Here is a 15,855-nt window from a genome sequence, read left to right as displayed (position 1 = left end):
AAGGTGTTCAACCTAATTATCGACCTAAACTACATTGTCTTCTCCTCTTGACGAATGCATTACTGTTACCAAGTGCATTCACTTAGATATTATGTAGGGAGGTTGGTTCACACAGTACCAGGGAAGACCTTCTGTGGTGTCTAGATATCCTGTAAGATTGGTACGTCCTGTGATTTTATTTGTATCGTGGTTCCCCAGGGAGTGTTTGACAAGTGGTTACATAACTTACATTCTAAAGGGTCACTTTCTTAAGTCCAATTCTTCTTTGATAAGAAAATGAAGAATTGCACCTCTTGTTGGTTCTGTTGTAGAGGATGTCTTGATGTAATGCACATGTTAATTACAATTAAGTAGAGCAACTAATACCCTTCAAATTATTGGCATTATACATCAATTTTCTTTAATTATTTGTTTAATTAAGTTCTATTGCTTGATTCTCTTGTTTTTAGGAATTGAGCTTGCAATCTAGTCTTAGGTCTTCTTTTTGTGGCTGCTTACATATTGAATGACAGTTTTATTTTTCTCAAACTTTTAATTGGATTGCTGTATGGGAACAAAATGGTAAGAAAAAGGCGATTGTTTGGTTCCTTCAATCTATGATCTGTGGTATGCCTTACATATGTATTCTTCTGTTCACTTTATTTTTCGTCACTTGAAGAGCACTTTTCTTGTCCTGACTGCCCAGGACTAATATCATTAGCTTTACTAAAGTCAAGTTTGTAAAATAAGTAAGAGTACTGTGCTTCATTGTTACTGAAATCATGATAAAGAAGTGCAAAAATTAATGTTCGCACTCACACTACAATCAGATGATCTGCAACTGTTTAAATGGTGTGCATTTAAAATGAGTACTTTGTTGCCACTTAATCATAGAATCCTTTATTAGCATGTCAGAAAATATGGTGTGCATTTAAATGGACTTCCTGTTCAATATTTAGCAGGTTTTATGCAGAGTTTAATAATTAATTTCTGATTGATAACTTTAGGGTGATGATAAATTCGCACCCGCTGTAGGATAATTCACACCCCTTTTAATGTAAATTGACGTCGAAAAGCGTTAAATTCTGCCACAATTCGTGTGAAAAGGGGTGCAAATTATCCTACAGGGGGTGCGAATTTATCATCACCCTAACTTTATTATATTATCTACCATAAAGAACTAATTTCTGCATGTTGCAATTGAAATTAATATTAATACAGTTCATGAATTGCTCAGCAAATTACACAAGGAATAGGTCTGTTGCAAGGGACACTTGATAAAAGCTCTGAAACTAGTTACCGCTATAACAAACACGCTTCAGCAGCCAATATAAATGAGCAATACGTCAGACTTCTACTTCCAATTAGCTCCCAGTATCAGCAACCCATTGGTAGTTTCTGTATAAAAAGCCCATGTTAATGTTTCTTGTCATTGTCTGGTTTGATGGAAACATTGAAGAGTAAAAGCCTCGCTTGGTTTAAAACAGTGTACTTTCATTTGTTCCATTAATTACCTTGGAAAACCGTTTTGAGATTGTTTTATCTTTGGAGCTATGCATTGTGGGTAGAGACTCATCTGGGTTGTCTATCACTAAAATTTGCAGATTTACCATGCTTTTGAAATGACAAGTTGGATCTTCTATGCACAGCTGTAACAAATTTTGTGCTTTGCTATTTGAACACTCTATGTACATCTTTTGTCTATTAGAAATTGGAAATGTGTGCCATTCAAAAAAAAAAAAAAATGGAAATGTCTGGATCTTATCATCTAATCGACTACTCTACCTTTTTATGGCATAGGTAGCACAACTTAGAGTAACTCCTCGGGTGTTATTGGGTCACAGCTTTGGAGGCAAAGGTATTATAGACACTGCAACTCATCTCAGAAGGCACTTAATAAAGTCAGTTGTTAAAACTAGGTTACTAGCAATTTCACTTGATCTCATTAACATGCTTGCCTCATGTTGCTTGAGATATGTTAACTAACCAACTTCTCCAAAAGCTTAAGCTGTTGGAGAAAGGCGTTATTTATCTTTTGTACTTTAACACTCCCCCGCACGTGTGGCCCACTCGGCAAACACGTGGCACATGTGGTCCCACTTTGGGCCGACCATCGCATGTGGATTTTTGCTATCTGGGAGGTTTTAACTCGAGACCTTTGGCTCTGATACCATGTTAACTAACCAACTTCTCCAAAAGCTTAAGCTGTTGGAGAAAGGCGTTATTTATCTTTTGTACTTTAACAAGATACTTGTTGATATTTGAAAAATTATATAAAATAACCTCATCAATGATCTATGCAGTTGCCTTGAGCATGGTCGAACAAGCTGCAAAACCACTTCCAAGACCTGTTAGAGTAAGATTAAATTCCATTAGAAGTTTCTTCAATAATCTTTTTGTTATTGCTCAAACAAAAATAAAAAATAAAAAATGTGACACACATTCTGCTATAAGTAGTTGGAAAATCACATCGCCCATTATTCTAAGTATCATGTTTTCTGAAGGTTTGGGTTCTGGATGCTACTCCTGGCAAAGTACGTCCTGGTGGAGATGGTGAGGACCATCCTGCTGAACTAATCGCTTTCCTTAGTACCATGCCAAAGCAGGTGCCTTTTCTGTCAATAGCTCTGTCATTTTTTTTCCTTATAAATCTATTTCATTGTAGACAAAGAAGCTTCCAATTAATGCATTAGAATTACCTATTCGTTGGTATTGATGGATTCAATTGGCTTAAAGTGTCCTCTTTTGTCATTAATTAATAATTTAATGCTCTCTGTAGAGCATTTGGGAAATCCCTACGGCTGCTTGGCTTCGAAGTTTGAGATCATGTAGACTTTTATGTGGATACAAGGAAATGTATAGTTTTTGTGAAACTACCAATTACTCCAAACGCTTAAGCCGTTGGAAATGCCGTTATTTAATCTTTTATAATTTAACATTCCCCCTCATATGTGGCCCCCCTTTTTAGGGTTGCCCTCTTAGAAGCAGGAATCTTCCCTCGGGGTGCCGCTCCCGACTCGGAACCTCAATTTGGCGCTCCTTAGGAAGGAGCTTCTAGGGAGCGCGATCCTGAAGAAATGGAAATCGCTCCCATGGCACTCCAAACCCGCTCTTATTACTCCATTAGTAACCCCCTCACCAACTTCCTTGCATCAAACCAAGGTTTTAAATTTCGGTTTCGGTACCCATTTCGGACCCCACCGAAATTTGGTATTTTGGCTCGAAATTTCGGATTTCGGTTGAAATTTAAAACCATGCATCAAACTCCTCCAACTGTTCAAAGTACTTCATTTGAGCAAGCACGGAGGCAAATCTTCAGAAGGCATGAGGAAAGAGGGCATGAAAATGAAGGCGGTTAGAAATTACTATTTTTGATGTATTAAATTTTGAAAGATTTATATAAAGATAGTTAAAACTTACTATTTTTTATGTACTTGAATTTTGAAAGACATGATGAAAATATTACGTTACGCTCCCATGGCGCTCCCAACCTTAGACTCTTCTAGGACCTCACGCTTCCCCACCCCCGCTCTTTCCCCCCCGCACCCACTTCGTGCTTTTATGGTTGCCCTACACGTGGCACAAATAGCACCTCTTTTGGGTTGGCCATCACATGTGGACTTTTAATATCAAGGAGTTTTTTTTTTAATGGTAGTATCAAGGAGTTTTGAACTCGGGACATTTGCTCTGATACCATGTGAAACTACCAATTGCTCCAAAAGCTTAAGTCGTTGGAGATGGCGTTATTTAATCGTTTATACTTAAAACAGTTTTGAGCATAGATGTCTGTAGTGCCAAAAGAAAGTCCTTGATCTTAAGTTCTTGTTGTGTTTTTAATTGGGAGCTTTTATAGGGAAATCATCACTTTAAGAAGAATCATTCAAAAAAATTGCTAAAATGAAGAAAAAGATGTCAATTCTTCATAGTTTCTGGTACAGACTTCTGTGAAGAGAACTACTGCTATGGAAAAAACATTTTTGCTATATATCTTTTCATGATTTCTTTGGGATTCTTATAGATACCAGTATCAATGACTGATATCTCCCCAACACACACACACACACACACACACACACACACACACACACATATATATATATATATATATATATCTATATATATATATATATATATATCTATATATATATATATATATATATATATAAAGAGAGAGAGAGAGAGAGAGAGAGAGAGAGAGAGAGAGGAAAATGATTGTGAGCTTGAAGCTCATATAGCTTATATGAGCTTGAGGGCCCAAACACATGTGAGCCCACATTGTTAGGATGATCCAAAGCATTCATTTGAAAGGCCCTTACATAGATAGGGTGTGTACAAAAAATCAACTCCATAGGATCATCCTAACCCATCCAAAAGTGGAGGGCAAAATGGACAGACACCGTTTGCCACAAATCTGCCCATTTTTGCCCTCCGCTTTTGGAGGGGTTACGATGATCCAATGGAGCTGATTTTTGGTACACACCTTATCTATGATGGGGCCTTGCAAATGAATGGTTTGGATCACCACAAAAAATGTGGGACCCATGTGGTTGGGCCCTCAAGCTCATATAAGCTATATGAGCTTCAAGCTCACAATCATTTTCCTCATATATATATATATATATATATATATATATATGAGAAAACGGTTCCTACACACATGTGTAGATAAGTTATCTACACACTAGCTTAAAATACAGTGGGGGCCACATTATTTGGGTGATCCAAACCATTCATTTTTAAGGCCCTCACATAGATAGGTTGTCCACAAAAAATCAGATCAATAGGGTCATCCTAACCATTCGAACTGTGGAGGCAAAAAATGGACTAATTTGTGAAGGTTTAAAGACATCCATTTTACCTCCACAAATCGTAGGGTTGGGATGATCCTATGGATCTGATTTTTTGTAGACACCCTATCTATGTGAGGGCCTTTAAAATGGATGGCTTGGATCACCCAAACAATGTGGGCCCCCACTGTATTTTAAGCTAGTGTGTAGAGAACTCTCTACACATATGTGTAGGAACCGTTTTCTCTCTCTCTCTCTCTCTCTATATATATATATATATGTGTGTGTGTGTGTGTGGGAAAACTGTTTCTGAGCTTATCTGAGCTACAGTGTGGACCCACATTTTTGGGGTGATCCAAGGCATTCATTTGAAATGCCCTTACATAGATAGGGTGTCCACAAAAAATCAAACTTAACTCCGACTTCAGTGAAGGACTTTGATACGGCTTGTTCGGTGGCTTATCTCTTCTTTCTTGTAACGGTAGACAATTATATATATATGGACTGTTTGTATTAAATATTTCAGTCATGTTCTTTTTAGAGGATTTCCTGATGAGTTAATTAGATATGCTAATCTGAGAATTGGAACTTGAAACTCGGTGTAAATTGCTTGCACAAATAACTGAAGCAAATGATATGTTATCTATAAAACATCATAATTATCATTTCACTATTCCGTTTGGTTCCATAGTCTCTCTCTCTCTCTCTCTCTCTCTCTCTCTCTCTCTCTCTCTCTCTCTCTCTCTCTCTCTCTCTCTCTCTCTCTCTCTGTCACAAATGATCTGCAATCGATAAATCAGCTAAGTATGGGTACTATCACCCAGTGCAAATAGCTGCATGTTAATATATATACTCTCTCCCCCCTACTCTCTCTCTCTATACACACAAATACACACACACACACACACACACACACACACACACACACACACACACATATACAGAGACATAGAGAAAGAGAGAGGAAAGAAGGAATGAGCTGATTCTAATTGTATTTATCATTTCTCATGCTTCCCAGCTCTATCATGCACATGAGGCCTCTTGATTGATATGAATTGCTCGCATGGTGGGTTTCACCTTCGAATCCCTATGGCCTAATAATTAATATATTTGTCTGCTCGTGTGTGTGCATTATCTGCTTCATATTTGTCTAGTACAAATTTGATATGCAAATAAGGATTTTGATTCATATGGAATATGTTCAGGTCATCTCATCTTCATTTTTGGCTGGTTTCACATAATTTCAGTTTTTATTTCTTACATGTTCAACATTGTAATGGGTTCTTGTTTATTCTATTTCTTGTCAAGAATAAAGTTGCCAGTGTCGGCTATTGTGTTTCCAGTGAAAGAATAACTCCCTTAGTTTGTCCGTTGTTATGCTTAGCATTTCCCTTAGAATGCCACTTTTGTATTGCCATCATCATCGTCATCATTTATGCATTATTAAGCCATTTCACAATATACTAGCTTTATCTTTTTCCTCTCATAAATGTATTGCCATCGTCATCGTCATCATTTATGCATTATTAAGCCATTTCACAATATACTGGCTTTATCTTTTTCCTCAGTACATTATTTGTCAGCGTTATGTTAATGGCATTCATTGCTGTGAGGCAATTTGGAAACCATAAGGAGTTTATTGCCCCTGTTTGGCTCCATGTAGTGGCCCCACGGACATTATCACATATATTTGTTTTTTTTTTTTTTGCATGTAGTTGGAACGTGCTTTATGACACCCGATCAAATGGTAGAGGGTGTTGGACTTCTTTTCAGCACTTCTCCTAACACCATTCCTCTTCATTGAAGACTGACTAGAATAACAGCTCATTTCAAAAAATACCCTCCTAGCATGATCTTATTATCTTGTTTCTATGGCAGGTTTCTTCTAAGCGGGAAGTTGTAGATGCTCTTGTTCGAGAAGGTTTCTCTAAAGATGTTGCACAGGTATACTGATCACCACTCATCCTTGAGCCCAATATTATATGAACATGGTTTATGCTCTCTTAGACCTAGAATATGACTACTGCATATTTAATTAGCCAGATCCTTTGACATGGGGTTCTCTCTCTCTCTCTCTCTCTCTCTCTCTCTCTCTCTCTCTCTCTCTCTCTCTCTCTCTCCGAATGATAACTGGGGCTCTTTTCTTTTTCTTTCTTTCTTTTTTGAAATGGGAGGTTTATAATCATGTCTCGGTAGATTCATGATCCTGTCCCGATAGATTCATGCTATCGTATCAGTATATTTGTGTCCTTATAGATTCGCTCTATTGCGTTGACAAGTTTGCCATGTTCCACTATGGGTTCATGCTATCAACAGATTTGCACTTATTTCCAAACAAATTTTTAATTTGATATATCATGAACTGGTATTTCTAGTTGTGAATCTGTATCTGTAGAGTTGTGAAAACATGTATTTGTTGAGTATATAGTGAATATTCTTGATAAGCAATACCAATCTCAACTCTTCATAATAAGCGAATCATGTATTAATTGTCAATAATTGCTCAATAAGAGTTACAGGAGTGCTCTATTTCTCCCATTCAAGGAGCATTTGTGGAAGGAAATTTTAGGTGTTGTCTTCACTGCCAATGAATTATTGGACTCAAGAAATGGTGAAGGGAAAGAAGAAATTATGTACAACATTATTATGGAGAAAGCCTTTGACAATGTAAAGTGAGCTTCCTTGATGTTTGTTGGAAAGAACGGGTTATGGGAAGCACTGGAAAAGCATACAATGGTTTGTTTCTCAATGTCATTTTCTGTTCTTCTCAATGTGTGTCTAGATTGATACTTTAGGAGTTTGAGAGGCCTTAAGGCCTTATTTTTTCCCTTTTGTTTACTAAGGAGAGAATCCTTGAGTAAGCTATTTAGTAGGAAAGGGCAAAGGGGTTTAGTGGATTTGTAATGGGAAACTCAATCCTACCCATTTCCCATCTCCAATTTATGGACAGTACATTAATATTTTCCAGGCGACGCTTAAGAATCTGATGATCTTATGATGCATTCTTAGATGGTTTGGAGCGGCGTGGTTCCTCAAGGTGATCTTGGGGATAGGCATTATGATGGGGGATGTAAATGAGAATTGATTATTCATCTTGTAGAAAATGTTAGCTGCAAATCGGAGCATTTAAAAATACCTATGTATGCACCTCTGTTTCTTTGTGGATTCTTTCTACTCTAAATCATGTAGGGACTCTGTCATTGAGGGGTAGAAGGGAAGCTAGCCCTTTGGAATAGCAGTTGACAATATTTATTGAGGCTTCTGTATCACATCTCACAGTTTATTTCATACCAATATTTAAGATCTAGGGTAAAATGGCTGATAAGAGAAACAAACATCAAGGAGAATTTTTATTGTAGGGGAAGGAGGAATCAAAATGGATCTAACATCTTGAGTGGAAGAAAGTGTGAATGTTAAAGAGAAAAGGTGTTATTGGGATTGGAAGTATGAGGTTAAAGAACAAGGCTCTGTAGGTAAATGTCATTGGAGGATGTGAGAGGGGATGTCCTTTGGCAAAGAGCCATCATAGCTAAGTAGTTGGGGGGGTTGGAGAGTAGAGTAGTCTAGAAATGTATGGATGGGATCATGACAATCTATTTTTGTGTTATATATATATATATATATATATATAGAGAGAGAGAGAGAGAGAGAGAGGAAAGTGTTGGTGAGCATAAGCGCCCAATCACATTGGGGCCTACTTTGTTAGGATGATCCAAAGCATTCATTTGAAAGGCCCTTACATAGATGGGGTGTGTACCAAAAATCAGCTCCATAGGATCATCCTAACCCATCCATTTGTGGAGGTCAAAATGGACAGACATTATTTGTCCACAAATCTGCCCATTTTTGTCCTCCACAAATGGAGGGGTTAGGATGATCCTATTGAGCTGCTTTTTGTTACACACCCTATCTATGATAGGGCCTTTCAAATGAATGGTTTGGATCACCACAGAAAATGTGGGACCCATGTGATTGGGGCGCTTAAGCTCACCATAAGTTTGGTGAGCTTAAGCTCACCAACACTTTCCTCACACACACACACACACACACACACACACACACACATATATATATATATATATATATATATATATATGAGGAAAGTGTTGGTGAGCTTAAGCTCACGAAACTTATGGTGAGCTAGCTTGCCCAATCACATGGGTCCCACATTTTGGGGAGTGATCCAAACCATTTATTTGCAAGGCCTTATCATAGATAGGGGGTGTACCAAAAATCAGCTCCATAGGATCATCCTAACCCCTCCATTTGTGGAGGACAAAAATGGGGCAGATTTGTGTCTGTCCATTTTTGTCCTCCACAAATGGAGGGGTTAGGATGATCCTATGGAGCTGATTTTTGGTACACCCCCCCATCTATGTAAGGGACTTTCAAATGAATGCTTTGGATCATCCTAACAAAGTGGGCCCCCATGTGATTGGGCAAGCTAGCTCACCATAAGTTTGGTTAAGCTCACCAACAGTTTCCTCATATATATATATATATATATATATATATATATATATATATGAGAAAATAAAGTATGTGCAGCTGCACAGATAAGCTATCTGTGCATGGGATCCAAAGCATAGGGGGGGCCAGTGGGCCACATTTTTTGGGGGATCCAAAGCATTCATTTGGAAGGCCCTTCCATGGATAGGGTGTGTACCAAAAATCAGCCCTATAGGATCATCCTAACCCAATCAAAGTTGGAAGGCCCTTCCATGGAAGATTTGTGCTTGTGAAATATTCCATTTTGCCATGCTTTCCTGACTCTATGGTTTTTTGAGTTAATGGGTGCCTTGTTAGATATTTTGAGAGAGTTGTGATTGGAAAACCTTAGAAATGATGAATTCGGGAGTCTCTTAAGGTTATTATTTTATTAGACTACTCCCATTCTATGATTTGTGGACACAGACACGAGCATCGAACACAGCCCCCTAAAATTTAGAAATGGGGCATGGCTAGAAACAGGGACACAGCCACATATACACATATAATGAAAATCGTAGAAAGATTTGGAACGGCTAATGGACTTGAGCTTTGGAAAGCTTTCAGAGTAATTATTTATGCATATAGCCTATTTTGAAAAATTGTGATCAAAATTGAAAACAACTCTAAAGTTATCAAGCCCTTGTTCATAATCTTTTGAATAATTATCATCATCCTTAATTTGCTCAAGAGCCATCAGGCCCACCTTGGATATTTTTCACCTTTCTGTAAATTTTTCTTTATAATACGATTGTATGAAAAGGAAAAAAAGAATTTTTATTTTTTGAAATGATGGGTGCACTGCTTTGTTTTAGTAATGGCACTCCTCCCTAAAGGCTATAAGAATTATCAGAAAGCTATTAACAGCCAACTGGAAACTGTTAAATAAAGTGAAGAGTTTCATTACCAAAACAAGGTTGTACAGATCATTCTCTTTATTTTTAATTTTTTTTTTGAATGTGTGTGTGTGTTAGGGGGATTTGGGGGGGGGGGGGGGGGTCGTGTTTGAAGCGTCCATCGAAAGCGAACATACAGAATGTAATAATCCTCATTGGAAGCAAAGAAGAAGCATCTAGAAAAAAATAGGGTTATGGTAGGTTATGGAGGAAGGGTTAATGTAGGCTATCCTTTTGATAACGTTGAAGGAGTGTATTTAAAAATTAGACTTATCAAAAGTTTTGAATAAAATTTATCTGTTTCTTTTTTCAAAATCTTTACATTAAATCTCCACAAATAAAACATGCAGAAATATAATTCCCTAAAACTTGTAATTCTAATCATCCACGAAGATTCTTTCTACTTTAGCCATTCATTATTGTGTGGCCACCAAAAATTTGAAGGTTTTAATTTCCTTTTTTCCAGTGGGTGGTAACAAATCTCCGCCAATCAGGTCCTCCTGGTTCGTCATCAGCAAACTTTTCATGGGTCTTCGATCTTAAGGGAATTGCTGAGATGTACAAGTCCTATGAAGATACAAATTTATGGTATTCACTATTTAGCCTTGTCCTTTTCTCTAACACCGGTTATGAGTTTGAGATCCCTCTAAAAACCTTTTTCTATCTGTCTCAATACCCCCAAAATTATTTTTTTGAAGTACCTTATTTAGATTTCTTCCAATCTGTGCAGGAAAATAGTGGAGGACGTGCCCAGTGGCGTTCACGTGAATTTCTTGAAAGCTGAACGGAGTTTGCACAGATGGGCTCTTGCAGATCTTCAGAGGATACATGCGGCAGAGGAGCAGGCTGCAGATGAAGGGGGAGGGGTTGAAATGCATGTGCTTGAAGATGCTGGGCATTGGGTAGGTTATGGTGACTTTATAAACATCATCTTCCTTTAACTCATTAGTGCAAATTTCTCTCTTTATATATACACTATTTAATACCCCAAAAGATTTAATATTTAATAGTCTACTGATACTGGCACTGCAATGCTTTAATAGTTGCACCAACTGACCTTGTATTTTCATTTTTAATTGGCTGCTGAGAGATTTTTGGGACTTGTAATATCTTTTGACAGCTGGTTAAATAATGAAAGACAAGGTAAGCTAGTGCAATTATCAAAGCATGGCAGTGCCAATATCAATAGCCTATTGAATTATGGGGAAATTATATCAGCACAACCATGTTTTATTAATTGCACAAACTCAGCATGTCTTCTCTTTTCTTATTGTCTTGTGAGAGCTTTTTGGGAACGGTAATAATCTTTGACAGCTCTTTAAATAATAAAAGACAAGATGGGTTTGTGCAATTATTAAAACATGGTTGTGCTGATATCATTTCCCTAAATTATGTGGTCTTTTTCTGTTCTCAAGAATTATTCAACGTTCCCTCTTTTTTTGTTGAGCTTGAAGATTCCTACTATTGATAATAGTGAAATCCTTTCACTCAAGGCATATATGCTTAACATCCTATTATCTGCATCACATGGTTAGGCCCATCATACTGGAATATTGTAATTTAGTCAATTTTGTGGCCATAATACCATGGTTATAAATGTACCATGGAAATATGATGTGATCCGAGCTTATGGCTTCACATCTTTAGGGATATTTTATTTATAGTATTTTATTTTATAGTATTTATAGTATTTTTGATCTATTTTTAGAGCCTAGATGTGGGGTTGTCCACATCACCAGGAGCCCACACCAGGACACCACCCCCCACTCTACTTCATTGCACACTTGGACCATATTAGCCCTAAGTAATATTTAAATGCGACTTAAGGGTATTTAAGTCATTTATTAATGTCATACGACTTAAAAACCCTTATGTCCTATTGGTTGTTGATAGGGCTTAATGATTTGAGGCAAATCTCAACTACAAATGTCGTTTTACGACTCTCATTGGAGCACTTCAAAAAATTGGAGCAGTATTGGAGTAAAACATGAGTAGCAGCTCCTTCATTATGTCTCGGTGCAAGAAGCAAAGAAGAGGATAAAAACCCACACCTAAGGTTAGCATTTCTTCCCTTCATCACTCTTCTTTCTTTTTCTTCCCTGTTTCTTATTTTTCCTTGCTTCTTCTTTCTTTTGCTTCCCTTCTTCCCATCTCTTCTTTCATTCTCTTTCTCCCTTCTTTCTTATTTTCTCTGGCTTCTCCTTCTTCTTTCTTTTGCCTCCCTCCTTCCCATCGCTACCTCATAGTTTTCCCATTCTTGGAAAACCGCACGGCGGGACAACACCTCAGGACTACCCAGCCCTTGTTTCCTTCTGTTCTCTCTCTTTTAAAATTCCTTGACTTCCCTTGCAATCTTTCTATCCCTATCATATTCTGTTCTTGCTTTCTTTTGCTTTCTATCCCTTTTCTTGACCTTCTTTCCCTATTACTTCTATCCGGGTGATAACCTTGTTGGTTGCAGCCCTTCTTTGACTTTTCTTCTTTATTTTTGCATGTTCATCCCTATTCCCTACCTAGCCGTACCTTGCTGCCTTGTACATATTTCCTCATTGATTTCATTGTCTGAGCTTGGCACGAGGGCATTTTCTCCACTCCGGTTCAATCCATTGCAGGCTGCGTTTATCTTTGGCAGTTTTTTGGAAGTTCCTGGCTTCTCCACTATTCACTTGGACCCCCGACACATCTATCTCCCTGGTGAGATCCGACCATATTTATTCTTTCAGCCCAGTAACCTTGGTTCGGTTCAGCGACACCCATCATCCACCCACCTTCGAGCCTACTTCACATTTGAGTTTATTTATTACAGTTAGGTGATCTCTTCAGGTTCTAGGGTTTTTTTAGCTTTATTCTCGGCTTGTATTTGGGCTTATCTTATTGCAGCCATATTTATATATTGCCTACTCAAGCATCCCTTAATGTGATTGGTTGTTGACAAGTGTTGCTTGAGGTAGATTTTCATGGTCATTCTGAATTAACTCAAAGGGTAACTCAAAATAAATTTTTTAGTGTGCTTTGATTAAGTTCAAATGCTTGATCTGATTTGTGGGTGGTTTGAGTTACTTTAATTGAAAATTTGATCGATTAATCTCCAATGTTATCCATAATTACCTGCAAACCCCCGAGTTTGCACCAGAATATGCAAGTCTAGCATCCCATGATATAATTAGTGTTACTAGCCTCTATTAATGTTATGAATTGACTCATTGAAGTTTTTAGAAAATGCTCTAAATGCCCTTGAGCAAAAGGAAATCAAAAGCCCAGGTAATAAATTTTATTCTTTGGGGCACTCGCAAAACAAACTTCTGAGCTTCATAATAGTACACTATAAGCTCCATTATGAATAATATTTTTCATCATTTGCAGAAGTTGCAGCATGGTAATCTTGATTGCAAAACAAAGTTAATTGGTAGCTTTTCTTAAATTTGTAGAACGTGCAAATCTCGTTTGGATATCATTTCTCCCTTTAGGAGCATTCTATAAGTTAATTACCTGTGGATACTTTGGGCTTTCTCCCTTTAAGATTAAGTTGAGTACTTGTTGTCAACTGGGTACATTGGGCTATTTTCAAGATGGAACATTGATGTGACGTTTATTCTATTATGTGAATGTATGATGCAATTCCCAAATATCAACCTCCAAACCCTAGGTTTGCACCAAAAATTTTGGAGATTTTTCAAATGCCGGTCTAATCCTTTTCTTATTCTGTGTCTCTTACTAGGTGCATGCGGACAACCCAGATGGGCTCTTTAGACTTATTTCATCTTCCTTCCAAAGATTCAATCAATAGCAATTTGGGCAATTTGGGGTGGGCCCTGAGGATTGATCCTGAGATCCGCAGCATTGGGATCATGATTCGAGCTCAAGAAAAAAGAAAGAAACGTAAGTCTTCGCACGTTCTCTTACACATTATTTTTCTGTATTCGACTGCAGTAAAAGCCTTCTGGATGTTGTTTGTGTTCTCCATTTTGTTTATTTATTACAGTGTCCTTTTTTTATTTCCTTTCTATCCATTTTCTCGTTGCTGGTGTTTCTGATGTAATTTGATTTTTGATTTCATGGAGATATATATATTTGGAAATGTATGGAGTCCAAATTTGTTGTAGAGCATGTTTTTTTGTTCTGTGAAACTTTTAATCAGTTTTTGAATTCAATAGAGGTTTCCTACTATTGCCCGTGATCTATACATTTCATGGTTTATTTCTCCCCCCTATGTAAATGTATGGAATCAGTTTTTGTAGTGTAAAAAAATAGTCATAAATACACTAGAGAGGGGTGGCCTGGGGCTATAGGGCTTGATTAAGGGATTTCGATCACCCATTCATGTTGGGACCAACGGAAATTGATTGGAGTAGAGGGGCCCACTCAATCAAATGTCCAAACCATCATCCAAATGTGATATGGGTATATGGCTAATGGTCCCACGTTGAATGGGGAGATCCTGTGGTAACTAGGGGTGGCCAACCGGTTCGGTGCTCGGTCCTTGGTAACTTTTTAGTTCGGTTTTCGGTTCCCGGTTCCATGAACCGCACCGTAGTACATAGTAGGACCGAACCGAACTGGACCAAACATAATCTGTTCGGTTTGGTTCGGTTCTCCGGTTTTAATGGCTAAAAACATATTTTTAGGCGTTTTGTTTTTTCGCATTACGATAAACAAACTTAAAAGTTAAACGTAAGTGGGCCCTCGTTACGACCAATGGGAGCCGGTGTATATATATTCAAATAGTTCGGTCTTCAGTTCCAGAACCTAACCAAATGCATTATACCCGTACCAGAAGCGAATACGTTCAGTTCTTCATCAGTGGCACTGACCCATACCCAAAGTATTTTCTAAACAGTTCGGTTCGGGTTTTTTATTCGGGTCTGGTTCGGTTCTGGCCACCCCTAATCCTGTATGTCCACACGATCAGTGCCCACAGAAATCAAGGTTTGCTACCATCACTCTCTCCAGCCAAAAAAAAAAAAAAAAACCTAAGATTACATCGACCCGCCCAAAAATTTGGCGGCGAGTGACACGATAGAAAGGAAGAAAATAGGATGATGTTGTCTTTTCTTCGGTAAGGCCTTAGGTATGGGATAGGAAGAAGGTATACAAGGTACATGGGATGAAGAAGTAGCTTGTACTACTTATAATACCTGAAAAAGGGATTCGGATTCCTTTCTTGATATATAAGAAGAGTACCCGAGTTTAAAAAACAGTGAAGAGATAGTTGCTTGCATGGGAGGGGATTCTCTTAAAGCTGCCCATTTTGGAGGGATTGTAGGAATTTCAAATGCTTGAGATCTTCCAAAGATCTCCCAAAAGCATATTTGGTTGCCATTTAGAACTTTGACCACTAGACCACTTCTAGACATCATTGTTACATTTTATCCTATGTGGCTCCTACGTGGCAGAGATATTTCCCCCCCTAATGGTGAAATTTGAGGAGAAGATCTCAAGAAGTTCTTGTATTATTATCTTTTATCTCTTTTCTCTCTTCCCTTTCTCTCTCTTTCACCCTCCAGTTTGGTAATGGCACCCCTATATCTTCCGCCAATCTTCTCGCGGATTGCCGCACAACCAAAAACACCCGGTCAATCTTCCACTATTCTTCTCCCAATCTAATCTTCTTGTCTTCTCCCCTTTAACTTCTTCTTCTCCTAATCCCCTACGCAACTTCCAGCAACCAAACAGAAAAGAAAGTATGAGATTAAGGTTCTCTTCTT

At 37.9% G+C, this 15,855-nt stretch overlaps 1 protein-coding gene across 2 annotated transcripts in view; it reads left to right on the top strand.

The window, feature by feature from the left end:
- The window catches only part of LOC143864709 (alpha/beta-Hydrolases superfamily protein), a 34,552-nt gene extending 20,300 nt beyond the window's left edge, over positions 1-14,252 (top strand). For both annotated transcript variants that reach the window (XM_077375487.1, XM_077375486.1), the window contains 7 exons: positions 1,780-1,837; positions 2,283-2,335; positions 2,484-2,585; positions 6,645-6,710; positions 10,617-10,738; positions 10,881-11,052; positions 13,869-14,252. In XM_077375487.1, the coding sequence (XP_077231602.1) occupies positions 1,780-1,837; positions 2,283-2,335; positions 2,484-2,585; positions 6,645-6,710; positions 10,617-10,738; positions 10,881-11,052; positions 13,869-13,937 (642 nt within the window). In that variant the 3' untranslated portion in view covers positions 13,938-14,252. The remainder of the gene's footprint in view (positions 1-1,779; positions 1,838-2,282; positions 2,336-2,483; positions 2,586-6,644; positions 6,711-10,616; positions 10,739-10,880; positions 11,053-13,868) is intronic.
- The last annotated feature ends 1,603 nt before the right edge of the window (positions 14,253-15,855 follow it).

The sequence above is a fragment of the Tasmannia lanceolata genome, unplaced genomic scaffold, assembly GCF_043159265.1.
Source record: "Tasmannia lanceolata isolate RefF3 unplaced genomic scaffold, GAP_Taslan_0.1 ptg000054l, whole genome shotgun sequence".
Lineage (NCBI taxonomy): Eukaryota > Viridiplantae > Streptophyta > Magnoliopsida > Canellales > Winteraceae > Tasmannia > Tasmannia lanceolata.
This window is presented reverse-complemented; position numbering and strand designations above follow the sequence as displayed.